General features: G+C 40.9%; 1 protein-coding gene across 2 annotated transcripts in view; it reads left to right on the top strand.

The window, feature by feature from the left end:
• The window catches only part of SV2C (synaptic vesicle glycoprotein 2C), a 274,628-nt gene that overhangs the window by 208,459 nt on the left and 39,982 nt on the right, over positions 1 to 26,187 (top strand). For both annotated transcript variants that reach the window (XM_010341067.3, XM_010341060.3), the window contains exons 7-12: positions 3,589 to 3,699; positions 4,104 to 4,192; positions 8,024 to 8,188; positions 11,005 to 11,138; positions 13,227 to 13,430; positions 13,873 to 14,032. In XM_010341067.3, the coding sequence (XP_010339369.1) occupies positions 3,589 to 3,699; positions 4,104 to 4,192; positions 8,024 to 8,188; positions 11,005 to 11,138; positions 13,227 to 13,430; positions 13,873 to 14,032 (863 nt within the window). The remainder of the gene's footprint in view (positions 1 to 3,588; positions 3,700 to 4,103; positions 4,193 to 8,023; positions 8,189 to 11,004; positions 11,139 to 13,226; positions 13,431 to 13,872; positions 14,033 to 26,187) is intronic.

Raw genomic sequence — 26,187 nt, 5'->3', positions numbered from 1 at the left:
AATTGGTTGCATGAAATGTTTTGGAAGGAACAATGGTTTTAAATCTTTCAATATATACAATCATATCATGTTGGAAATGGATGCTCAGTGCCACAAAGAAAAATTAGCACTGGGACAAAGGATCTTTCAGCAATGTAATTTTTTATTTCCTGGACTGCAGGAAGGATATTCTGACTAGCCATCTTGCCACAAGAGTACAATGAATAAAGGAAAACAGACAAATTTATTCCTTACGCATTTGGGGTTGTCCTTACTGCTGTGTCTGATCTCCGTTGGCTGGAGCCAGACCCCATAATCTAAACTAAAACCCAACTGGCTAAAACTTAAAACTTTTCTAAACAGGTAAAAGCAACAGAGAGCTGGGGCATGCCTGTGAGCATGTCCAGCACAGATATCTTGGTTAAAGTACAAGGACATAGAATGTACTACGTGCCTGTAAGCATGGCATGTCTAACAGCTACCTAGGATAGGGCTTAACAAAGTTCTTAGCACACTTATTCTTTAACAAGAAAGGCAACTTTAAAAAGGAACTTTTCTACTTCCCACATATAATTAGACTAAAAATGTTTTGTCTACAATCGGTTGGAGGGACATACAGTAAGGTGTAAGTGGGAACCTACATAAAATCTTCAGTGGCTTATGCATAGTATCAATTACAGTTCTTAAAACACATGAAATCACTTCTGATTAAATAGTCACCCGCTATCTTATTTATTAATTTCATTTTATTTAGGAAATGAATTTTTCATAATGTAAAGATAGACGGCAATTTCGCCTCTACCCAAATTATCACAGATTCTTAATTAGCAGAATTTTCTCTGCAGTGTAATGGAGAAATGAAGATAAATAACAGATATCCTCAATTAAGGCCTGGAAGGCTTTGCTCTCTTCTTTTGAATAGATGTCCAATAGAAGGAAAAAATTTTAACTTAAAGGATCATAAGGCTGGAAGAATCTTGAGACATTATCTGGATATACAGTATCATTTAATTCTTCTTCTCAGCCAGATGAAGATAAACCCTCTGTTTACCAAAGAGCTTCTGAAAAGGTGTCTCTGTAGGGCTTCACTGCCCTACGTTACCTGCCTTTTCTTCCAAAAGGGTTGAGTTATCAAGTCCGTGAATGGTGATCTGTGTTCATTTGTTATATGAAGGTTAGAAGAGAATAAGATGGGTACACTCCAAAAGTGACTGATAATTTCCAAGTCGTTTATTTGTGACTTTCAAAGTTGTTACATGATTCTGCCATGAAAAATGTATCTTTTTATATTTTAAATCGATAGTACAGCAAAGTTGCATGCATTTTCCTAGGTCTCCTTTTTTATTTTTGAGACAGGGTCTCATTCTATTGTCCAGGCTGGAGTGCAATAGTGCAATCACAGCCCACTGCAGCTTCAGCCTCCCTGGTTCAGGTGATCCTCCTGCCTCAGCCTCCCTAGTAGCTGAGAATACAGGCATTAGCCACCATACCTGGCTAATTATTTGTAGATAATTAACAACGAGGGTCTCCCCTATGTTGTCCAGGCTGGTCTCAAACTCCTAGGTTTAAGTGATCCTTCAGCCTCAGCCTCCCAAAGGACTGAAATTACAGGTAGGAGTCACAGTGCCTGGCCCTCCTAAGGTCTCCTCTGAAGCTCTCCTTAGTGTGCCCTTGCCTTAAATATTGTTTTCCAATACTTCATTTTCAGCTAACTTCCATTTTAACTGTATACACTTAACTGATCTCAGCTATTTCCTGCATGTCTCGTAATGCACAAATCTCCTAAGATCCAGGCCTACAGGTTGAAGGGCTTGTGGACATCCTTCTAGATTGCATAGGCCCTTCAAAAATGGCATCTTTGGGCAGCAAGGTGTGGGGGGAAATGACATATTTAAATCTGAATTTATCACCTAACAAGTCCTCAAGCCTCATCATTGCCCTAAATTTCATCAGCAGTTGCCACCAACACCACCTAAACCCGAAAACTATCCAATTTCTTTCTTTCATCTTCAGTATAAGAAACCACTATGTTGTATTATTCCACCTCCTAAATATCACCACACCGCTGCTGATTTGGTGCAGTCCTCCTTATTCACTGCCCTCTGACCTCCTACTATCCTTCAGGAATCTTAAACTCTGCAGTTGCCCAGCACGCTATTTTCCCTCCTATCTCTGGATGTTTGTTTGCACATGGTATTTCTCTCACTTGGAATATCCTCCAAGCAGTTTACAGCATGGCAGATAGCATATTTCTCTATAAGCCTACAGTTCGTGAAGGCTTCTCTCTCACTTCCAGGTTAAATAGGTTGTCCTGAACGGTATTTCCCTCCCATCTTCTATAGATCTCCATTAGAATGCTTTTTTGTTTTGTATGGTAACTATTTGGAGCCACATGACGGCCTATGTTTGCATCCTGCTTGGGTGTCAATGAATAAATAAATAAACATCAATGACTGAAAAAGAGGAAGCCTCCCAAAAGTAGTATGTTGGATTAAGATTATCCCGTGATGTAAAATAAATAAATAAATAATTCCTACATGGATTATCTTGAGCTGACTGCAGTTGACTTGGAATTCCATAGTTAACTCAGAGATTGTTTTTGCTAAGTACAGACATCTTTGTTTACCTAGCCGGAAAGAAGCTACTGCCTACTTGGTATAATTTGAAAGATGCTGATGGTCTCCGAGCCACTTCTGTCCAAAACTGGCCTAGGTACCTACCTGCATTCTGCCAATAGAGTTGCCACTTTCGATGTTGGCAGGATGTCCAGAAAAACCTGTTCAAATCTCTGGCAAGGGTAATGTGTTTACATTTCCATGTCCTCTCAGATTTATCCAAAATAGGTAAATCTCGATTCGCAGGAGAAGGCAGGCCAGGTCCACAAAGCACCCATTCTTCCTTTTTTTCTGTTTTCACGATTCATTCTCTGTGCTTCTCCTCTTTTGTGGTTCTCTTCCTTAGCAAAAAAGAGGCTAACTTGAATTTTAGATGCAGCTTTTCGTGCTGAACCTCTATCGTTTATTTCCCTTACATGGCTGAGAAATTCACGTTGATGCTTGCAATCAAAACTCCTTGAATCATGACTCCCTGTGGGCATCTGCTGACTAGCCACTGTGAGTTAGGCTGTGGGAGAAGGAAGAAAGGACTGGCAGTGCTGCTCTGAGAATAAAAGTCTGATGGGACGCTTTACAGTTAGGGATCAAATTCATCAAATAAGTAGGTTTCAGAGAAAAATGCATACACTCATTTTAGTCCACACTAAATAATTCTTAATCCAAAATCTAACTTACCTTGATGTTTTGTCTGCTAATGTGTGTCTTTGTAGTAATGATTCAGGGAGGGCATTTTGATTGCATATTATTCTATTACTACTTGCTGTTCCCCCGCTTCTCTGTGGCTTTCCCGCTCACTCATTCCTTCTTCAGTTCTTCTAGGTACTGTTTGGATCTGTAATTTATGCCAATGGTCTCATGTATGTATGAAGTGATTACCAAATACTGCCTACTTCTTACTGGAGTCGGTTTTTGCTCCCATAAAAACAAATTGTGAGCCTACACTCAGCAACTTCGGAGACGGTAACTCAGCACTTTGCTCGGTTTCTCCCTACAGGTAAACAAAATAAAAACTCCGAAACAAATAGACGAGCTGATTGAAATTGAAAGTGACACAGGAACATGGTATAGGCGGTGTTTTGTTCGGATCCGCACCGAGCTGTACGGAGTAAGTAACAAGTCCCATGATGACCTGCGTGTCAGAGATTGCATTTGAGGTCAGTCAGAAGAGGGGTTTCCTGAATCTGTCCTGTGAGTGAGGTTCTTTCCTGTTGGTAATTGGATCCCTCTCTACCAGCATTTAGCCAAGACATTCCATCTGTGGGAAGGGAAAGCGTTAGGCCAGGAGTCTTGGCAGTGGCCAAGTGCCTTCAGGTCTTGAGTTACTTTACCCACTGGCCTCCGGGAAGCCAAAGAATGAAAATTCCAATTGCCTTTAGCTTTTACATTTTAAGGTGGAATGAATTCAACCCAGTGACAAGTCAGCTTTTTTTTATAATTTGGTGGAAGGGGTCAGGGAGTGGGGTTGACTAAGTAACTGCATGAGAAAACTAACTCTTTAATATTTCACAGATTTGGTTGACATTTATGAGATGTTTCAACTACCCCGTCAGGGATAATACAATAAAGCTGACGATTGTCTGGTTCACGCTGTCCTTTGGGTAAGTGATATTTAAATTCTTGGCGAGCAAAATCATTCAACGTCTGCATTGTAACTCCCAGCCATGCTGCTTTCTTTTCTTATACTGCTTGATGCTGTTAACCTGCTGAAAAAAAATTTTTTCAGCTTAGATTTGCTGAGAGTTACGGTTTTCATAAACCAGTTATTTTATTTGTTTTGTCATAAAGCCAAGGTAGCAAAACCAATTAATTGTATTTGCAGAATCCAGAAAGAGCCTGGATAATTTGCCCATGACTTCTCCTCTGTCCTCTCCTCCTTGACCCACCCCCAGCCATACCAGCCTCTCTGCTCTTCCTTGAACATTCTAGAACAGTTAGTTCCCATCTCAGGCCTTTGCAATGGTCCTCTGTCTGAGTTGCTCTTTCCAGACGTCTGTCCGGTTCATTCATTTCTTTACCCTCTTCAAGTCTTCCCGCAGGTATCACCTTCTCGGTGATGTCGTTCTCTCTTTTAAAACATTGCAGCCCTTTCACACTCCATATCCCCTTCTCAGCTCTGCTTTAACCCCACAGCACTTTCTGCCTTCTAATATGTAAAACACTCCTTTATTCTGAATAAAGAATAAAGCTCTGGCTTCCCTCTCTGGAAGCTCCATGAGGACAGGGGTTTTTAACTGCCTTGTTCAAAGCTGAGGGTGGTGCCATCCATCTGTATTCCACGCTACTCTGGAAGCTGAGATGGAGGATTGCTTGACTCCGGAAGTTAGAGGCTGCCGGGTCCTATAATCACACCTGTGAATAGCCACTGCCCTAGAGCCTGGACAACATATCAAGACCCCATCTCCAAAAAAATAAAGAGTTTTCTTATGTCTTGTTCACTGATGTATATTCCTGGCACACAATAGCAGCTCAATAAATAGTTGTTGCCAAAATGAATAAAACTGCCAATATGTGTTCTAGGATAAGAGGAATTATGGAGAAAATATCAAGATTTTATTTGCTAATCACTGACATAGTCACTTTAGAATGTGTGTATACAACTCTATTGTTGCCTAACTTGCTGTTTAGAAAAGAAACATTAGACAATACCCTACACTTTCAGGTCAGCAGAATCTCAGCACCTTATGGAGCCTAGCATTTATGTTGCAAGTTTCATCTCTTAGCATACCTAAATCAAACCAGGCAAAGATGACCGTTCTTTCTCAGTGCCAGAGGAGGTGGCATATGGAGAAAGAAGGAAGCTAGGGGTCAGGAGACCTAGCAGCCCATTCTGCTGGGTGACTTGGTTAGCTTGTGACTTGGGGACATTACTTCATCTCAGTTCCTCATTTCTAAAGAAAGAAGGTTGACTTAAAATACATAAAGTCAGTCCCACCCAAGTTCTAGAAAATCTATTAATCTCTGAAGGAAGGGAAGACTGAAAATTAACCTATATTAAGTGCTCACTCTGTACCTAAGCACAGTGTTAGGGACAGAGAAGACAAAGATAAGCAAGAAGGAAGTTCTGCTGTCATGGTGTAAAGAGGAATAATCATTATCTGGTTTATTTTGTTTACTAATTCGTTATTGATCAGTTTTTAAGCTTGATGATTTGTTTTACTGCTATGTCCCTGGAACCTCAGTAGTGCCTTGTATTTAGTGCCTGTTCAGTAAATGTTTGCTAAATAAATGAAAACTTAGCCAAAGTCCTCCACATCACTGTTGATGGACATTTCAGGGTAATGTGCCCCCTCATTATTGCCATTTTAAGGTCTGCGCCCCATGCGTGTGACTAGAGAACAATGCCATAGACGTTGTACCCCTAAGTCATTTCTTCCTCAGTAACCACCCTCACACCCCCACAGTTAATTCATGATCTATGAAGAAAAGGGGTGGGAATTCTAAGGCACAGATGTTTCTGGAATTCTAATTACAATGATGATAAGAACAACTTGGCTGGGCGCAATGGCTCATGCCTATAATCCCAGCACTTTGGAAGGCCGAGGTGAGCGGATCACCTGAGGTCAGGAGTTCAAGACCAGCCTGACCAACATGGAGAACTTATCTCTACTGATAGAAAAATTAGCCAGGTGTGGTGACACATGCCTGTAGCGAACCTCCAACTTGAAAATTAAAAAGACTCATACTGTCTTCTGAGCACTTTCCATGTGCTAAGTATTTAACATCCCGTTTAAACTGAGCAACCACCCAAGAAGGTAGACACTCCCATAATTCTGATAGTAGAGATGGGTGACTGAGGCTTAATTAAGTGGCCCAAATTTATGCAGGTACTAAGTGACAAGACCAGGATTCAGACCCAGCCTATCCTCCTGCAAAGGCTATGCCCAGACCCACTTGTTTTCCTGTGTAGCTAAGTATTACTAGGGATAGACCAGAGAAGTGGTTCTCAAACTTGAAAGTGCATCGGAAGAATCCCTGGAAGACTCCACCGCCAGACTTTTTAATCCATCAGATCCCACTGGAACCTGGGTTTGTGGGGGATGATGATCCTGCTGGTCCAGAAACCTTACCTTGTGAGGTACTACTTTAGAACAGCACTGTCCAATAGAGATATCATGTGAACCACAGATGTCGTTTCAGATTCTCTAGTAGCCGTATACACACACACGCAAAGTAAAAGGAAACAGATGAAATTAATTTTAATGCATTCTGTTTAATTCATTCTCTCTAAAATATAGTATCATTTCAACATATGAGCAGCATAAAAATTATTAGCAACTAATTTTACATTCTTTTTTTTTGTAAGTCTTCAAAATCCTGTGGTATTTTATATTTATAGTATATCTCAGTTTAAACTAGCCACATCTCAACTGCACATTATAGGCACATGTGGTTAGTAGCTTCTGTATTGAACATCACAGCAGCATGACACAGCTGTTAGAATAACACATCAGCAGTCAAGAGGCAGAAAGGGGAAATAACTTGGAATTTCTGAGAATAACATGAATGTCCTTTTCACAGCCTTGAACTGCCTTGGGAACTGGCACCCCACCCCCAGGTTAGCAGCATCACAGTGGTGTAGGAACCAAGAAAGATTCCCATTAGCAAAAGAAGTCATCCTTTAAGGGATCTCACCGTGCATGGATCCAGGAGCTTGCACCACCAGACTAGGACAGAGAGTTTCTCAGAGCAGCCTAGAATGATGAGAAAGATATTGGGGCCAGGATGCCAGGTGTCTTACTCCATTTCTGCCACTATAGCAAAATACCACACTGGGTAATTTGTAAACAATAGAAATTTTATTTTTCACAGTCCTGAAGGCTGAAAGTTCAAGATCAAGCTGCTGGCAGATTCATTGTACGGTAATGGCACAGTCTCTGCTTCCAAGATGGCAGCTTGTCGCTGAGTCCTCCAGAGGAGACAAATAGTGTGTCCTCATGTGGTAGAAGGGATGGAAGGGAAAAAGTGAGGGAAGCAGCACCCTCACACCTCTTTTTATGAGGTCATTAATCTCATTTATTGAGGTCTCTGCCCTCATAACTTAATCACCTCCTAAAGCCTCCACCTCTAATACTATTGTATTGGGCTTTAAGTTCCAACACATGAGTTTTGGGAGGACATGTTCAGACCAGGCACCATGTATAGGCATAGGATGGGTTGCTTTCTGCATGTCTCTTTCCAAAGGAGAAGCTTAAGCATTACATACCTGGGGTTCTTCAGCTGGATTCTCCAGCTAACTCTAGGCCGCCTCTCAAGCTTGATTTTCGCAGATTAATGGTGAGGGAGAGGGACACATGAATTGCTGTATGGTAATTTACTCATAATGTTCTAGGGACTCAGCCAACTATTACCACTCTGAAAACATCAGGGAGGTGCTCATTGCCTCTGGCATGCTAGCGCCTTTACAAACTCACATTTCTTTGTCTTTGCAGGTACTATGGATTATCTGTTTGGTTCCCTGATGTCATTAAACATCTGCAATCCGATGAATATGCATTGCTAACCAGAAATGTGCAGAGAGATAAATATGCAAATTTCAGTATTAACTTTACAATGGAAAATCAGATTCATACTGGAATGGAATACGACAATGGAAGGTCTAGAAACTTGAAATAATTTACTTTGCTGCCTATTCACAAAATCTAATTTCTTCTTAGCCTTCCCTGCATGGAAACATGCATAGTTTTTGTTTGTTTTAGTTTGTACATTTAGTCACTTTTATGGTGAATTTCAATACTTCCAAATGGTTTTTAAATAGAAGGTACAAGTATAATTGTTACTTAAAACTGTTTTTGCAACTGAGTTGCTTCAAATTTATTAAGTAGTGGTGTGGAAAGAAGATTTAGAGCAATGTTGGAGAGCAAAACAATAATTTAAGGAAGAGAAGAGTAAAGTGTATGGGAAAGTAAGACAGGCTGCGGGATTATTTAATTCACAGAAGAAATCTGAAATGTGATTATATGAGTCTTCTATTCCTGAGAAACAGAACCACTTTTCAGAATTCACCCTTCCCCACTATGTTGAATCCAGAATTGGGGTTAAATTGTATCAGGAAGAGTTTCATTAGAGAACAGGAATCATTTCCCAAAGTAAAGGACTTTGAAAATGAAAGGGTCTCCTTTACGGGATCTGAAATACTTCTTGGTGACAAGAGAGAACTGACTCAGGGAGGTGGTTCTGGGTCATTCTTTTAGAAAGGTAAAAGAATAGACCAAGTATTTATTTACATCCAAGCATTTGTGTTGCCAGAACAAATAATTGCCTGTATAAGTCCATGATGGTTTACATCATTCTTAGGAAATTAGCCCAATTTCAAAAGTGATAAAAGTAAAACTCTAAAATAATCAAAGTTGCCCAGGGCAAAAACCAGTTTAGAAAGATGAAAAAGAATTAAGTGAGATTCTTATGATCTGTGTAATGGAAAAGAGGGTTACTAACTAGGAGGTAATTGTTCAAATTAGCAATTCAGTGAAGGAACTAATCATAATCCATGCCAAATAGGATCACCTTCAGTCTCCCACGTAAAACACTGACTTGAATCTGCACTTACATTTCACAGAAAGCTTAGTGTCAAGTGCTCTGTGATGCCAGGGCGAAAATTGACTTTGAAAAGTATTGTTACTCCATTAGAAATTTCTAACATATGTTTGTGTCTCTGACAGTGATATTTTTAGTAATATTTGTTAAAGTTCTAAACTGGATATTCAGTCACTGCTTAGAACTTTTTTACATTAGCAACATAATGATTACTAATTTTAATAGTATTAAAATTTTTGTGAACCATATATGTTACACATTTATTTTAAAAGATGATAGAAACAATTTTTTGTCCTTTAGAAAAATTTGAAATACCATTAACAGACTCATTTTTTAAAAATACTTTTCCTATTCCCCATCAGAAAAATGGCAACTGTTTATGCACTGACATGGACTAACCTCCAAGGTAGACCAGAAGGAGATAAAGCAGGTCTACTTTATGCACAGAATGCTCCTGGAAGAGCACACAAGAAACTGACAGCAGTGGTTATTCAGGACAGAGGAACCTGTAGCCTGGGGATTGATGGGAGAAGACTCACTTTTTCCATCTTCAGCCTTTCAAATTGTGCACCATGTGTACTCTGTGTATATATTATCCATTCAAAAAATAAAACTGATTCCCTTTTCCAAATTCAGTTCCTTGAAAGAAAAACTGATAACTTTTTAAAGATGTGCCATTATTGGCCTCTTTTGGTGCATTTAGATGTTTTTACTCTGGGTCCCTGGGGTGGGGATTGGAACAAGATTATTATTATTATTTCCAGGTAATATAACATGAGAGTGATTTTTTTAAAGCTGATTGGTCTGTGAGGCCACAGTGCATTTTGAACGAACACATGTAATTGGGTATTAGGGAGAAAATAAATTTGAAGTACTCAATAGTTAGGAAATTACTTTTAAATCAGCCCATTTACTTAGAAGGATAAATCCTCTTCTGCCCCTATTAAGAGTGGTATTGACATAATAACTCCTTCCCCAAGAGAACAAACATTTTCCTCTCAGTGACCGGCTAAGTGTACATCATAGTCTCTTAATAAAATACCAAGATGCATTAATGAATATCTGTGTCTGCTGGGAGTCCTCATCAGTGCTGATAAGGTCTGAATCATGGATTCTTCTAAGATGTTATGATTATTATGACTATTATCATCTCTACCACATAGAATTCCCATTATAACACCCAAAAATGTACCTGAACAGATACCATGTTTCTAAAAATAAGCAGGGCTTTCATAATTCTATTTGGTTTGAGGACTATCTGTTGGCTGTAAGAAGAAAAATTATCCTGGAAATGAGTATCACCCGTGAGTTTCTTCAACCCCAAGTCAGTTATGCTTCACATAAATGAAACAGAATTCTCATGTCCTCTCTTCAGGATAACTGGAGGTCCCCACACTAGCATCAAGAAGAACTGGATTTTCAGCTAGGGAAAAATAATTTGATTAAAAGATCAGGTGCAAGGACAACCTTAAATTAGAGGTATTAACCCCAAATAGAGAATATTCAAATAAAGATATATGTGAAGAGACAAGACAATAGGATTAAAAAATGAAGAACAGCCCCAGGTAATCCCCAAACTATCTTCAGTTGCATATCCCACACAATTGTTACCAACATTGCAAAAAGCTGAGGGAGGTTAGGAGTGTCATCCCTTTTTCTGGTGAAAAATAATATTGGTAAGCAACAAAGAGCCAAAGGACAGCCTGGATGAGGAAAAAGGGAAAGAGCCGAAGGCTAAGAAAATCTAGAAGTCTGTGTTCTGTATAATTAAAACAGTCCACAGTGGAGCATTCCATCTCTAAAACTGTTTGACTTAGCTTTGAACTTTGATGGACCCAGTCATTGATTGATATGAATTTTTCTGTGTGTTGGACAGATTTGTAGGGGTCAAATTCAAATCTGTAACTTTCAAAGACTCCGTTTTTAAGTCCTGCACCTTTGAGGATGTGACTTCACTCAACACCTACTTCAAGAACTGCACATTTATTGATACTGTTTTTGACAACACAGGTAGGTGTTCTGCTTAGCACTGCCTCTACCTGAGGCCTCTTCAAAGGACCCACTGTGATGACCGTGTGATAGTGTGGGCAGAGGCTTGTCCAGGAAGTGGATATTAAAGAATAAATGGAACAAGTTCCTTAAATCAGGTCGGATCAAACATTGGCTTGTATCATTTGTCTTTGTCAGATTTAATGCAAATGGAGCTTGCCAAAGTTAAAAAGTTGACAACAACAACAACAAATCCTTTGATAAATACATTTTTTTTTTTTTTGAGATGGAGTTTTGGTCTTGTTGCCCAGGCTGGAGAGCAATGGCATGATCTCCGGTCACCACAACCTCCACCTTCTGGGTTCAAGGGATTCTCCTGCCTCAGCCTCCCAAATAGTTGGGATTACAGGCATGCGCCACTGCGCCTGGCTAATTTCTTTTATTTTTAGTAGAGACGGGGTTTCTCCATGTTGGTCAGGCTGATCTCAAACTCCTGAACTCAGGTGATCTACCCGCCTTGGCCTCCCAAAGTGCTGGGATTACAGGTGTGAGCCACAGTGCCCAGCCTTGATGAATACATTTTTAAAGCAAAGAGGTAACCTGTAGTTTATTTGTTTTGATAATCCTGAGTTCAAAATCTGGTGTTTGTTTAAGTGCCTCAACTCTATAGCCAACAGAGATAGACAACATGTGGCTATACTCAATCCATATAATGGGGTTTTTTTAATTCCCCAGGGGGCGGTGGGGAAGGAAGAGAAACAAGCATTGATTGAATACCTGTATACTGTTTTCTATTCCAGGTTATTAGACATTCATTATCTCATTTAGTTTTCACAGTAGCTGAGGCTTAGGAAGATTAAGTAATTTGTCCACAATTATAGAACTAGGAATAGCAGATGTTTGAACTCAGGTTTATCTGATATCAAAGCCTGTGCTTTCTGCTTTCCCACTCCCAAACATTGGTCTCTGTGCCCTGTAAAATTAACCTAGCATAAGGGCCTGGCATTGGCAGGAGCATTAACATTTGCCCTGTTGCCAAACCTGTCTTCTTGGTGCTCAGACAGGAGCCAGCTCTACCTGGCTCCAAAGGAGAAAGGGGTCAGGTGTCTTTCTGTTTCTTGTTTTTTAAGCAGTGCTATCTACCTGTCTTCTAACCCATTAAACCTCAGAAGACTAACATTTTGTCAGATCTTGATCAGCAAGGAAGATAGTTCTGATTCTCACAACATTTTAGCAAAAACCATCACCATCTGCAACTTTTTTTGGATGGTTTCAAATTCAAGAAAGATTAGCAATGAGTGCTGGTGATCTTCAGATGAGGCTGACTCTTGTTTCTCAGTAGATTCACACAATAGACTTTAAATTATAAATTCAGCCTCAGGAAAGACTTTTTCCTTCTCTGTGTCCTAGAGTCTCATAAAATGGCAATGGTAACGCTGACTCTTGCACTTTTTCTTCCTTTAGAGACCTGGTCTTGCTCTGTCATTCAGGCTGGAGTACAGTGGCGCAATCACAGCTCACTGCAGCCTCAAATAAAAAATTATTGTGTGCGTGCATGTGTGTGTGTGTGTGTGTGTGTGTGTGTGTGTGGAGATGGTGTCTCATTTTGTTGTCCAAGTTAGTCTTGAACTCCTGTTCAAGCAGCCCTCCCACCTCAGCCTCACAAAGCACTGGGATTACAGGTGTGAGCCACCACACCCAGCCCATGCACATTTTGCAACAAATTGCTTTTATAATTGTAGTATGGACACTATTAGTAGTATAATGATAGTCTTTATGTAACATGATAATTACAACGAAGTAATACTGTAAAGGAGTAAGCAAGTAATATAATTAGCAATGGCCAACCATAGGAAATCAGAAGATAACTGTACCCCTTAATTTAATTTATTCCTTTATTCAATAAAGGTATCTCATCATTCAGCTACTTTATAATGTGAAGACCCAGATTAGATCTTATGCTTCGGCCAAAAGACACAAAAAGTCAAGCCAGCACAGGCCTGAAAGCCCTCAAGGAATTTACAATACTGTGAATTCTCAGTCGGCTTTCTTACATTGGTGTATGCCTGGTAAGAGTTTGATGAATTGTCTTTGTTGTCGTTTCTACAGATTTTGAGCCATATAAATTCATTGACAGTGAATTTACAAACTGCTCATTTTTTCACAACAAGACGGGATGTCAGATTACCTTTGATGATGACTACAGTGCCTACTGGATTTATTTTGTCAACTTTCTGGGGACATTGGCAGTATTGCCAGGGAACATTGTGTCAGCTCTCCTGATGGACAGAATTGGGCGCTTAACAATGCTAGGTATATACCCAGTTTCATGTCAAATAAAATCCAGAGGGACCCTGTTTCTCACTGTACTCCCAGCCATTAGGGATTCGCATCCAGTGAAGAGAAATCCCTTAGATCTTACATTAAGACTAAATTATAGTGAAAATTATGTCTAATTACATTTCATTTGAGTGGTTTTCATGAGTTAACAGCTGAAAAACTAATTAGGTGAAACTAATGTGTATTTTCGCATTTACGTAGCTGAGTAATAGATGATATGCATTTCGTACTTTCTGTGTTCAGAGGCAGTTAGAGCCTTTCATTCAGGTGAATGCACCAGTTCTTCAGCTTTATGGAGCCCATTCTAAGCTTCCACTTAGAATTCAGCTTTCTCGAGTAACTCCAAGGACCCAAGGGTTCTTGCTTTACGAAGATGACGGGAAACATTCCAGCCTTTTGTCTGTATTGTTGGCAGGTGGCTCTATGGTGCTTTCGGGGATCAGCTGTTTCTTCCTTTGGTTCGGCACCAGTGAATCCATGATGATAGGCATGCTGTGTCTGTACAATGGATTGACCATCTCGGCCTGGAACTCTCTTGATGTGGTCACCGTGGAACTGTACCCCACAGATCGGAGGTATGTTGAAATGAGCTTCTAGTAAGAGGTGCTGCAAGCCCCATGGGACCACTGAAAAATTATTTTAAAATAAGCCAAACTGACTGGGTGCAGTGGCTCACACCTGTAATCCCAGCACTTTAGGAGGCCGAGGCAGATGGATCATCTGAGGTCGGGAGTTCAACACCAGCCTGGTCAACATGATGAAACCTCTTCTCTACTAAAAATATAAAAATTAGCCAGGTGTAGTGGCAGGCATCTGTAATCCCAGCTACTTGGGAGGCTGAGGCAGGAGAATCACTTAAAACCAGGAAGCAGAGGTTGTGGTGAGTGGAGATCATGGCACTGGGTGACAGCATGGGTGACAGAATGAGACTCCGTCTCAAACCAAAACAAAAAGCTAAACTCTCACTTCCTCAGGAAGGCAAAAATCCAAAAATATCTGAATTCACAAAGTTGCAGCTTCCACTCATATATTTTTAAAAGAAAATATAGGGGAATATAGGTGCCATCAGGAATTAATAGGGCAATGAAGCCAGTGAAGGAACTTCATTGTGTTCTTAACTGTTTGTAGGCTAATAATATGAGGAAGCTGTAATAAAGCAGTGAGGATTAGAATTTAATAGCCTATCTTGGCCCACATTTTAAATGGCTAACCAGTCCTTAGAGGGTCATTTCCTTAGATTTGCAGGTGTGTCTACATGAGCGCTGCATTAAGCAACCACAAAGAGGTCTCTAGAACAAATTTCCTGACCTTCCTGGTTTGTTGGAGAAAAGCTCAACACATTTCTAGTTATAAAAAACAATTGTGCCAGGTGCAGTGTCTCACACCTGTAATCCCAGCACTTTAGGAGGCTGAGGCAGGCAGATCACCTGAAGTCAGGAGTTCAAGACCAGCCTGGCCAATATGGTGAAACCCCGTCTCTACTAAAAATAGAAAAATATTAGCCAGATGTGGTGGCGGGAATTAAAAAAAATTAAACCCCGTCTCTACTAAAAATAGAAAAAAATTAACCAGATGTGGTGGTGGGAATTAAAAATTAAACCCCGTCTCTACTAAAAAAAAAAAAATTAAACCCCATCACTGCTAAAAATAGAAAAAAGTTAACCAGGTGTGGTGGTGGGAATTAAAAATTAGCCAGGTGTGGTGTCCAAGAATTGCTTGGACATGGGAGGTGGAGGTTGCAGTGAGATCATGCCACTGTACTCTAGCCTGGGTGACAAGAACAAAACTCCATTTCAAAACAACAACAACAATTGATTCCAATTTGGAAACACAGAGATTCTGTGTCTCATATCAGAGAAAGGGCTAGGGCTTTTGGGTAGAGCTTCAGCAGCTTGAATAGCTGACTTAAAGAAGCTCTGCTTTACCATAGGACATGAGCTAAGACAAATGACCTTTGCCTTCATGTACAACTCCTATGCTTTGTTGCTATAGAATTCCTTTGTGCTAGAGGATGGAGTCAGTATTACTTGGACTTTGAAATTTAGGAGGAAGGTTTTTTCCTAGAACTATGCCAGAACATTTGGGATATCAATTTGCAACTAATCTTGAGTCCTTCCTCTGGGCTCATTCCCTTTTTTTATTGGCCCCAAAGAGGCACATTCTCTGTGTGTCCTGACTCTAACTTACAGTTCTTCTTGAACAACATCTATTACTGAGCTTGCAGAACCCTATAGGTGCCCGTCCATCATCTCCGTGCAGAACATCTGACACTCAACTCTGAATGTCTGCTTATCAAATATTCTAGTTCAGACCTTCAGTGTCTCATATATTAAATATTTAGGCTCTGAAGGGAGCCATGCAATCTTCACATGGTGTCTCCATTCATTCAGCAAATGTTAATTCTCTGTCTTTGCAGGCGAGGCCCTGAGGTGGATGCCAGGGCTGGTGCTGCCAAAAGCAAGATTAAGACTCCACAGCTTTCATTGAGTTTTCCTTCATCAACTTCTCATTTTGCAAACAGGACTTAGATGTGGATTACACCATACATTTAAAATAAGCCCCTCAATTGCTTGAGCCCGGGAGGTAGAGGCTGTAGTGAGCTGTGATTGTGCCACTGTACTCCACCCTGGTCAACGGAGAGAACCTGTCTCAAAAAATAAATAAAATAATAAAATAAAATAACCCCCTCAATGTTAAAGCAAGGCTAGGTCATATCCTTCTTCCTTTTTCTTTTATAGTGTAAGAGTGTAATCAGCTGCTTATCCCTCTGCCATAAGGAATAGAATGATGAGCATTCACCTAGGGCAAAAGTCTGGCTAAAAAAACAACCCATCTAGGTGTAGTGGCTCACACCCGTAATCCCAGCACTTTGGGAGGCTGAGGTGGGCAGATCAACTGACTTTGGGAGTTTGAAACCAGCCTGACCAACATGGAGAAACCCCATCTCTACTAAAAGTATATTAGGCAGGCATGGTGGTGAATGCCTGTAAGCCCAGCTACTTGGGAGGCTGAGGCAGGAGAATCACTTAAACCCAGGAGGTGGAGGTTGCAGTGAGCCAAGATCATGCCATTGCACTCCAGCCTGGGCAACAAGATCGAAACTCTGTCTAAAAAAAAAAACCTGTCATAAATTGAAATAGATCAGATCCTTCCTATGAGAAGCAAGGACCTACAGTGTTTATATTGTCAGAAAGGTTAAATATCAATTGAAATAACAACAAAAGTTGTGTTTTTGTATTAGTTCAGGTCCTCCATGAAGCAGATTTCAGGATGGGATTAAACATGCAAAAATGTTATTAGAGGAAATGACTGTGTGAGAGGAGGTGGAGAGGGGGTGAAGTGTGGGAAAGCTGCAATGCAAGTCTAAGCACTGAATTTTGGAGGTGTGCAAATATTCAAACCACAGCACACTATAATTTTCATCAGAGAACGTAAGCACAGCCAACTTCCTGCCTACTTTCTAGAATCTGGCCTTAATGATCAGAGCGGGGCAATGAGTCCAGGCCCCTCTTGAGCCACTGAACAGCCAACTCCTACCAAAATCCCAGTCAAAATTCTTTGGGCAACATAATTTAAGGTATATTCAAAGTGCTATGAAAGTTATAACACTTGTAAGCCACATTTATCCACCAGACTTACACCTTTCATATTATACCTTTGATTTTACTAGAGATTTGTATTCGTTTTTGCATTGCTTTAAAGAAATACCCAAGACTGGGTAATTTATAAGACAAGAGGTTTAATTGGCTCATGGTTCTGCAGACCCTGCAGAAAGCATAGTGGCATCTGCTTCTGGGGAGGTTCCAGGAAGCTTCCAGTCATGGCAGAAGGCAAAGTGGGGGCAGGCACGTCACATGTAGAGAGCAGAAGCAAGAGAGTGCAAGGGGAGGTGCCGCACACTTCCAAATGACCAGATCTCATGAGAACTCACTCGCTATTGCGAGGACAGTACCAAAGGCACAGTGCTAAACCATTCCTGAGAAATCCACCCCCATGATGCAATCGTCTCCCACCAGGCCCCACCTCTGACATTGGGGATTACGTGTCAACATGAGATTTGGGTGGGGCACATATCCAATCTCTATCAGGATTACAACTGCAATGACTGTGAAAACACTGAGGAGGGCATTATTCATTATAGGACACATCTTCTTTTACTCAGAGTCCACCATGAAGACTGAACGTCTTGGGGCTGGGTCCTAGGAATCATACAAAAAATAATAATCTCATCACCCCCCTTACTATAGCCATACTAACACTAATAAACTTATATTTTTATATGCGCCTAACATACTCCATTTCAATAACAATATTCCCCACATCTAATAATACAAAAATTAATTGACAACTCAAATACAGAAAGTATTCCTCCATCCATGAGAAACTGTTATGTGTCCTCAATTCATATGATAAAAATTGTGTAATTCTTCACATTTCCTTCTGTGTTGTGCAATCAGGAACCAGAGAGCCTGTGCCTCTGCTAAACCTTCGTGGTCCAGATATTTGTTTTGCTCTTCCTTATCTTGCTTTGCCCTCTTGTATGCCCATTTTATTAATTTTGTGTCTTTTATAAGTCCTCCTACCTAGATCGTTTGGTAAAGAGGCAGGAAGTTTTGGAATTAAACCTAGATGTACTTATTGAATAGCACTCTTCGCTGCTGAAAAAAATATAACCACCATTTTTCCATTCTGCAAATGCCATCAACATCCTCCTTTCTTCAAAACTTCACTATCAAAAATGAGCACAACAATTGTAGTCTTAAAACAGATGCATGGTGACATCCTAGCTTTTTCTCCAAATTAGAGAGAACCTGCACAATGATTGGGACGTGACGATTTAAGGGGCACAAAAAAGGTTGGAAGGGGGACTGAAAATGCCATCCCTCTGGACGTATGGTTTGTTTTTCTGGAGACCTGCCCAATCCAGAAGCTATCTAAGATCCCCTCAGCCAAGAGTCATCTCATTTGCCTACAAAAGACACTCTTTTTTGGGGGTGAGGAGGGGAAAGGATGGGGTCTCCCTCTGTTGCCCAGAGGTACAATCTGCCCCCAGAGCTGAAATGCAGTAACTCAATCATAGCTCACTACAGCCTCGAATTCCTGGGTTCAAGTGATCTTCCCCATCAGCTTCCAAAGTAGCTGGGACTATAGATGTGTACCACCATGCCAGGCTATATATATATATATATATATATATATATATATATATATATATACACACAAAGAGATGGGGTCTCACTGTGTTTCCCAGGCTGGTCTCAAACTCCTGGCCTCAAGCAATCCTGCTGCCTCAGCCTCTGGGGTAACTGGTATTACAGGTGTGAGCCATTGTGCCAGGCTCCAAAAGACACTCTTATCCAAGGGTGCTCTATGCTGGGAACTGGGGAGGAAGACCAAATATTCATTCTTTATTTACATCATATATTTAATGCTGGAGATTATTACTGAAGTGTGATTTGTTATTCAATGGATTTAGCTATGCAAAACGTGGGAAATTGTACCCCTGGACAGCAAATCAAAAACAAATTTACATTCCCTAAAACCTTAGTTACTAGTTATAAGCATGACCTCAAAACCAGAAGCCATCAGGAAAAAGGTTAAAGAATTCTCTGGGTAAAACAAAATTTAAATTCTATACAGCAAGAAATACCATACGCACATTTAAATGATAAATTGAGGGCAAGGAGAGGGTTGAAACAGAAAGGAATTAATAACCTGAATATAACAATTGGAAATTCATAAATAAGCCAACATTTAAAAGATAGATAAGATATAGTGTGATCTGGGGCAAGTGAGGGGTTACTGCTCAGAGTCTGTTGTGGCAATTCTAAAAACAGGTACCACAATTGTAGAGGGGGATCTATAATCTAAGCGTTTTTTTCTCAATAGGTATAAACTATTGACTCCTCTGGTTGCTTTCCAGATATTTTTTCTTTGCCAAGCATGGATTTCTTTGGGTTTACTATGTTTGGGGTTTGCTCAGCTTCTCGAATCTGTAGGTTTACAGCTTTTGCCAAATTTGTGAGGTTTTCAGACATTATTTATTTGATCAAAAGACAAAATTACAACAAATATAGTGTAAAGATCTAGTTGACTTTTATTTGCTATTCTAGAAGCAGGCAACACCTCACTCTATAAAATAGGATGAGTGCTCTAATGAGCTGAGCAGAGGAAGCTGGCTTCATAGGCAGAAAAGGCTGAAGAGAGCAGATACAGAGAACAAAAAGCAGACAGTCCTTTCAAAGTCCCTTTCTGTAAAGGGTTAAAACAGAAGGGACTTTCCTATTATGCTCATTCCAGTTGACTAGAATCACCTGTTTTTTGGAAAACTGGCTCTTTTCAAAGTTCAATTTGATAAGGTGGCACTTAGCGCAAGTGACTGCATTCTGGTTAGGTCTGGTCTACTGTGGCCTCCAGCAGGAGACTAGGGCACAACAATGGCTTCCCGTAAACTTTCGCTATTTGAATACTTTTTCAGCCCCACCCTTTTTCTCTTCTGCCTGAACTCCAGCAACATAAATATTAGATCTTTTGTTGCAGTTCCACAGGTCCCTGATTTTCTGCTGTTTTTCAGTCGTTTCCTCTGTTCTTCACTTCAGTTTCCATTGTTCTGTCTCCCAGTTCACTGATTCTTTCCTTTGTCTTCATTCTGCTGTTGAACCCAACCAGTAAGCTTTTTATTTTGGTTATTATATTTTTCAGTTCTAAAATGTTCATTTAGTTCTTCTTTATCTCTTCTACTTCTTTGCTAGGGCTTTCTATATTTCTATTTTTTTCATGAGGCTTTCTAAATTTCATGTGTTTCAATTGTGTTCATAGTTGCTCACTGAAGCCTTATTATGACGGCTTTAAAATATTCATCAGATAATTCTGACATCTCTGTCATATCACTGTTGCCATCTATTGATTGTCTTTTTTCATTCTGTTGAAATCTTCCTGGTTATTTGTATGACAAGTGGGTTCTCATTGAAAGCAGTCATTTACATATTATTTTATGAGAATTTGGATTTTAAGCTTTTTGCTTGGGTTGATGGCAGGAGGGGGTTGAAACATAAAGAAATTAATAACCTGAATGTAACAACTGGAAATTCAAAAAGAAATGTCCGCAAACACTAAGCATACAAAAATGCTCAGCTTCACTAATAGTAAAAATTAATTATAAATTATAGCAACGATGACATTTAATTTTCTCCTATTATTCAGAGAAGCCAATTTTTAAAAGATAAATAAGATCCAGCGTTATCTGGGTCAAGTGAGGGATTACTGCTCTATTGTGGGAATTCTAAAACCAGGTACCACATTTGTAGATTGTAGATTGTAGAGTAGATTGTAGATCCTCCTCTACAAATAGAGAAGATTCTCTGTTTGTAGAGAAGAGTCTCTTCTCTGGCAAGAAAATGGGAGGCATTGCCTTATTATTACCAGATATAGGTAGAAGTCCAGGTACTCCACCTAACCTCCATTGACACCCAAGAGTGGGCATTCTCTTTACTGCTGGGAAGATTGGGAGCCCACACTCCCATCTTTATCATGGATACCATGGGAGAGAGGAAAGAAGGAGCTCATTACCAACCAGCAGGAATGAAAGTCCTAGCTCTTTTCTTACCCTTCTCTGACACCACCCCAATGGTGGTGTTGAGAGGGCCTTATAAGTTTCACAAGGGTGGAAGTCTAGGCTCCCACCATACTTTGCTGATGTAGCTGGCATTTGAGCTACAATTTTTTTCCTGGTGTTTGGTCTGAGGAGAGAGGTTATTATCCAAAAGGTTTCTATCTTGCTAGGCTGCCCTTTCCCTGGTCCTTGGGCTAGAGAGAGCAGGCTTTGGTTGGTGCTTTTCTTTGTCTGTGCCTATTGGCTTGGCATTTCTGGGTTGCCAGCTTGTTCAGTTCGAAGTCTGAGTTCTACGGAGTAGAAAGCAAACACAGCAAACTCATCCTCAAGCTCCCTAGAGGTTCTGCCTTTTATCTCTTATCTTTCAGAGTCTTCTTCTGTTTGTTTTATATATAATGTCCAAGGTATTTTGTTGTCAAGAAGAAAAAAGAAAAGTATATCTATTCCATGTCGATGTGAATTTTAATACTGTTCGTTTATTTACTCAACAACTATTTTTTTGAGCACCTCTGATACAACCATGAGTAAATCAGTGTGGTGTTTATCCTCTTAAGCACAAGTAAACTTCAGCTGCAATATAGTGTGGTCAGGGTTATTATGCGGAAAGTGCATGATGATCAGAGCATCAGAGGGTTTCTTGGAAGAAGTAACATTTAATTGAGACCTGGTAGGTGACAGCCAGTCAAAGAGATGGAAAGAACATTTCCATTGGGCAAATACCACCTAACAAGCTCTGGAAGGAAAAGAGTTACTCAAAGAACAAGTCATGAAGACTCTTTCACATTGCCTTCTTGTGTGGGAATGAGAGACTTTGAGGTGTCTTAGAGAGAAGGACAAGATCATTCTTGGCCATTGGAGAGCTCCCTCTAATGGACAGAAAGAAGGCAGGGAGGCTGGTGAAGACACTTAACGATGGTGATGTGGACTAGAAAAACGTAGGTGGGCAAGGGGAGAAGTCAACATTCAGCAGGTTCTCAGATATTTAGGGATAATAAAGTCAACAAAGCTTGGTGCTTGATTAGATGTTAGTGGGAAGAAAAGAAGTTGTCAAAGATGATTCCAGTTTCTGCGTGTGCAGGTGAGTGAATGGAAATGGCGGTTTTGTGTTTTTTAATTTTAAAACCACCTGCAGAAGCACGATGGGAATTTGAGGCTGGGACACAGGAGGGACAGTGGGTCTGGGCTGTGGTCAAGAAAGTAATAATATTTTGGACATGTTGAGTTTTCACGTCAAGTTGAGGCTGTCTGATCGGCATTTGAATATTTTTGTTTGGATGCCAAAAAGATGCCGGAGCTGAGGGTAGAGAGGTCATTCACTAGTTCATTTAAAAAAAAGATTATGGAATGCATATCATGTGGCAGGAACTATTCTAATTATTGGGAGACAGCATTGAACAAAACAGAAAGTTTTGCCTTGATAGAGCTTATATTCTTTAATAGTTTGGGAAAGCGTAAATAGATAAGTAGATGTATACTGGATGGTGCTAAGTGCTGTAGAGAAAAATAAAGCTACATGGGTCATAGAGAAGGCTGGAGTAAAGAGAGTTACAACTGTAAGTAGGATGGTCTAAGGGGATATGACTGTAAAGGTGACATTTGAGCAAAGACCCAGACAGATATTTGGAGAGAGTGCATTCACAGCAGAGGCAATAGCAGGTGCAAAGGCCTTGAGGTAGGAGTACAGGGGACAGCTGGAAGAGAGGCAAAGCTTGCCTGGCTGGAACAGAATGACCAAGGTGGAGGGTAAGAAGACATGGGGTCAGAGTGGACACTGAAAGGGCTTTGATCTCCTTGCTAAGTAAAATGAAATCCATTGGAGGGTTTGGGCCAGATGAGTGACATGAACTGACTTATGAAGGCCACTGCAAGAATTGTAGAAAGAGATAATGGTGCCAGTGGAGGTGGTGAAAAAGTGGTTAGGTTCTGAAAATATAAGAGAGAGGCCTGGAATAGTTCAAGTCAAAGGAAACAGAAAACAAAAGCCTCCTTAGAAATAACACATCTGAGAGGCAAGAGTTCAGGTACGGGAGTAAATCCATGAAGGTAAGAAAATCCAGAGTTACCACAGATCTGGACTAAGAAATAACAGACACCAGAGTTAGGATACCAGGCCAGGACAAGGGTTCATTGAGCTAGAAACTCAGGCTGGCAGAGTGGAATACAGAAAACTAGCCTGGAAGCAAGTGGTCAAAGTAATAAGATTTTGATCTTCAAAAATGGTGCATGATGCTGAGAGAAGGCTTTGCAAGTTGGAGTTTCCTGTAAACTCTGTGCTTAGGACAGTAGGGCAGTAATAGTTTGCAGCTGGTTCTCAATAACATTCATTGGACTGACTTGCCCAGGGCTAGAACTGGCTTCAGGTAGAGAGGCAAGGTGTCAGAACTGTCTGCAGTGGAAGTTGAAGGCACCTCTCTGCTTATGCATTCACCTAGGCCAATCACCTCTATCTTGATACCAACTCTATAGCAATAGCTTGAGATTCTTACCAAGGCCAACTTCCTGCCACGGTGCATCTGCCACAGTGATTAAGATGCAGTGGTCAGTGCTACTTCTCCCCAAGACTTTTAATTCTTAGGCATGGCCTTGAAGGAGCAAGGAATACTGGTACTTCCACAGGGATGAATGAGATGAAGTAGGAAGACAGAAAATGTAAATATTGCAGTCAGGAATGTGTCCTTGATTGTGAGGCTGGGAAGACAAGATGGTTTTGAGAAGCATGATGAGGACAGAAATGAAGAGCAGAGCAAAATGATAGACCTCTGAAGTTTGGGCCATTATTGAATCACACGTCATCGTATAGTCTTTTGACAATTTCTACATCAGCCCTTTCCTGTGTCAAAGATGTTATATGGAATGTAGATCACAGGCAACTGACATGTCATGAGATTCTTCTAGTACACATGAAATATGACTGTGGCATGAGCCAGAGATAGAGCGGATTTTCCAGCTTGCTGGAAATCCGAAAGGGAGCCCCAACCGTCTAACATATTGGTGCTGGGGAGTTTACCTTTTCCTTCATTTCTCTGTCCCCAGTCCCTGCCATCAGCAAAATTGCTTTCCACCCTCTTTGAGGTAGAATTGAGAACACCGACAGAAGATGCATCCATTTTTGGGTTTAGTCTGTGCTAGTCAGCTCCCACTAATACCCTAACTGGGAAAAATAAGTCCGTCTTCTCTTATCGCTTGAGATCCTCAAAAGGAAAGTAAATGTAATGACAGGTTAAAATGGATTTTTTTTCCACCCATCATGGTCCGTATTTTTCTCTCCCTCCTTTGTCAAAGTTGTAAACCTCTCAAAAGTCACAAATGTAGCTCACTCAGTGTGGGCCTTGTTCCAGCTTATTCCGGTTCTGTGTTGTCTTTTGTCTTTTTCTGTGTCCAGGTGTTAACTTTCTGCTGCCACCATGTGGCTATGGCCAAGCCCCTGCTCACACTTCCTGTGTGCTTATGGTTCAGAGGCCACTTTTTTTTTTTTTTTTTTTTTGAGACAGGGTCTCACTCTGTCTCCCAGGCTGGAGTACAGTGGTGCAATCTCAACTCACTGCAGTCTCTGCCTCCCAGATTCAAGTGATTCTCGTTCCTTAGCCTCCCGGGTCACTGGGATTGCAGGTGCCTGCCACCACACCCAGCTAATTTTTCTATTTTTAGTAGAGACAGGATTTTACCATATTGGCCAGGCTGGTCTCAAACTCCTGACCTCAAGTGATCTGCCTGCCTCAGCCTCCCAAAGTACCAGGATTACAGGCATGAGCCACTGTGTCCAGCCATCGGGGGCCATTTTTACGCCTCCTCCACAGAGCTCAGGGACAGGAGCACACACCTTGTGAGATGCAGCCCACACTCTCAGGGCCATCCTCCAACTCTGCACAGACTCCTGGAGCTGGGCAGGCCTGTCTCATGGTGTCCTTTGGCCGCATGTTCCTGCCTTTCTCTGCTTATCTTCCTCCCTCTTCTTATGAGTGCCCAGTTTCAGACAAGACCTCAGAAAGGATTGAAGGATCTGATTGTTCACACCTGCCATTCCCTGAGAGTCCTGGGAAGTTGCTGCTGTCACCCAGTGCAGTGGGATTGGTCTCTTCCTTGATGAGCTAAAATCAAAACATCTTCCCGGAATTAACTGACCCAAGCCCTCCCCTTAGGAGTGTCCTTGTTTTGACAGAGTTCTTTTGTTTCCTCCCCATGCTTCAGTCCCGAAGGTCTGCCATCTTGGATCTCTTACTGACCAGCTGTGTGACCTCAGGGAGACCACTCAGCATAACTGGGCCTGGATTGTTTGAGTTAAATGAGGAGAATGAAATAAACAGTATCTCAGGGCACTTCTAGCTCGAGAAGTCTCTTTACCATCATCATCTGGTATTCTATAATGGCAATTTCATTCATTCTATTTTGAATACATTCTACATCTGCTATAAAGATAAATATATCACTTATTTGTGAAGATTTTGGTACAGAGGAATCTTTCAACCATTGCAACTAACCAACCTATGTAATCCGCTCCACCTGTGGCCCTTTGCTCGGTTTGATTTTTCTTTGCATGCCTTATCATTATATATGTTTATACTTTGGCTATCCAGCAAATGTCAGATTCTTTTTGTCTCTGGCAGCTAGAAGTGGATGGTGAGGGGGTGGGAAATATATGATTACTGCTCCTGCAACCTTGCTGCCAGGCAATATATTACAATGGAAGAAAATCCTGCCAAATGTACAGGCACAAAAACAGTCATAAAGTCTGTTCTTGAGCTTCAAGGAAGTCCATCTCACTGTCCTTGGGTACTGAGCAAGCCCTTGCATGAAAAGGCCATGTGCTGATATGCTAACAGCAGGGTTACTAGGCTTGCGGGCCAGCCAGGGAATCCCTTTAATTGTGGGGTGCAGCACAAGGGGGCTCTAGAATCTGGAGTCTAGACCAGGTGTACCATTTCACCAATTTGAGGCTGTGGGGCTTGGAAGACACTGATATGTTCATTAGGCTAAGGGCAGACCACTCTTTCCAATCCATTGCTTATCCAGAACGACACTCACATCACTAGAGAAAAAGTCATCTCCCTGGTCATTAACAAACCTTTTCATGCAGATTTCTAAAATGATCTTTAAAGCCCTAAGTAACCATCCTGCTGA

Source organism: Saimiri boliviensis, chromosome 1, assembly GCF_048565385.1.
Source record: "Saimiri boliviensis isolate mSaiBol1 chromosome 1, mSaiBol1.pri, whole genome shotgun sequence".
In the NCBI taxonomy this organism is placed as follows: Eukaryota; Metazoa; Chordata; class Mammalia; order Primates; family Cebidae; genus Saimiri; species Saimiri boliviensis.
The sequence above is the reverse complement of the archived record's forward strand: the minus strand, read 5'-3'. Positions and strand labels throughout refer to the sequence as shown.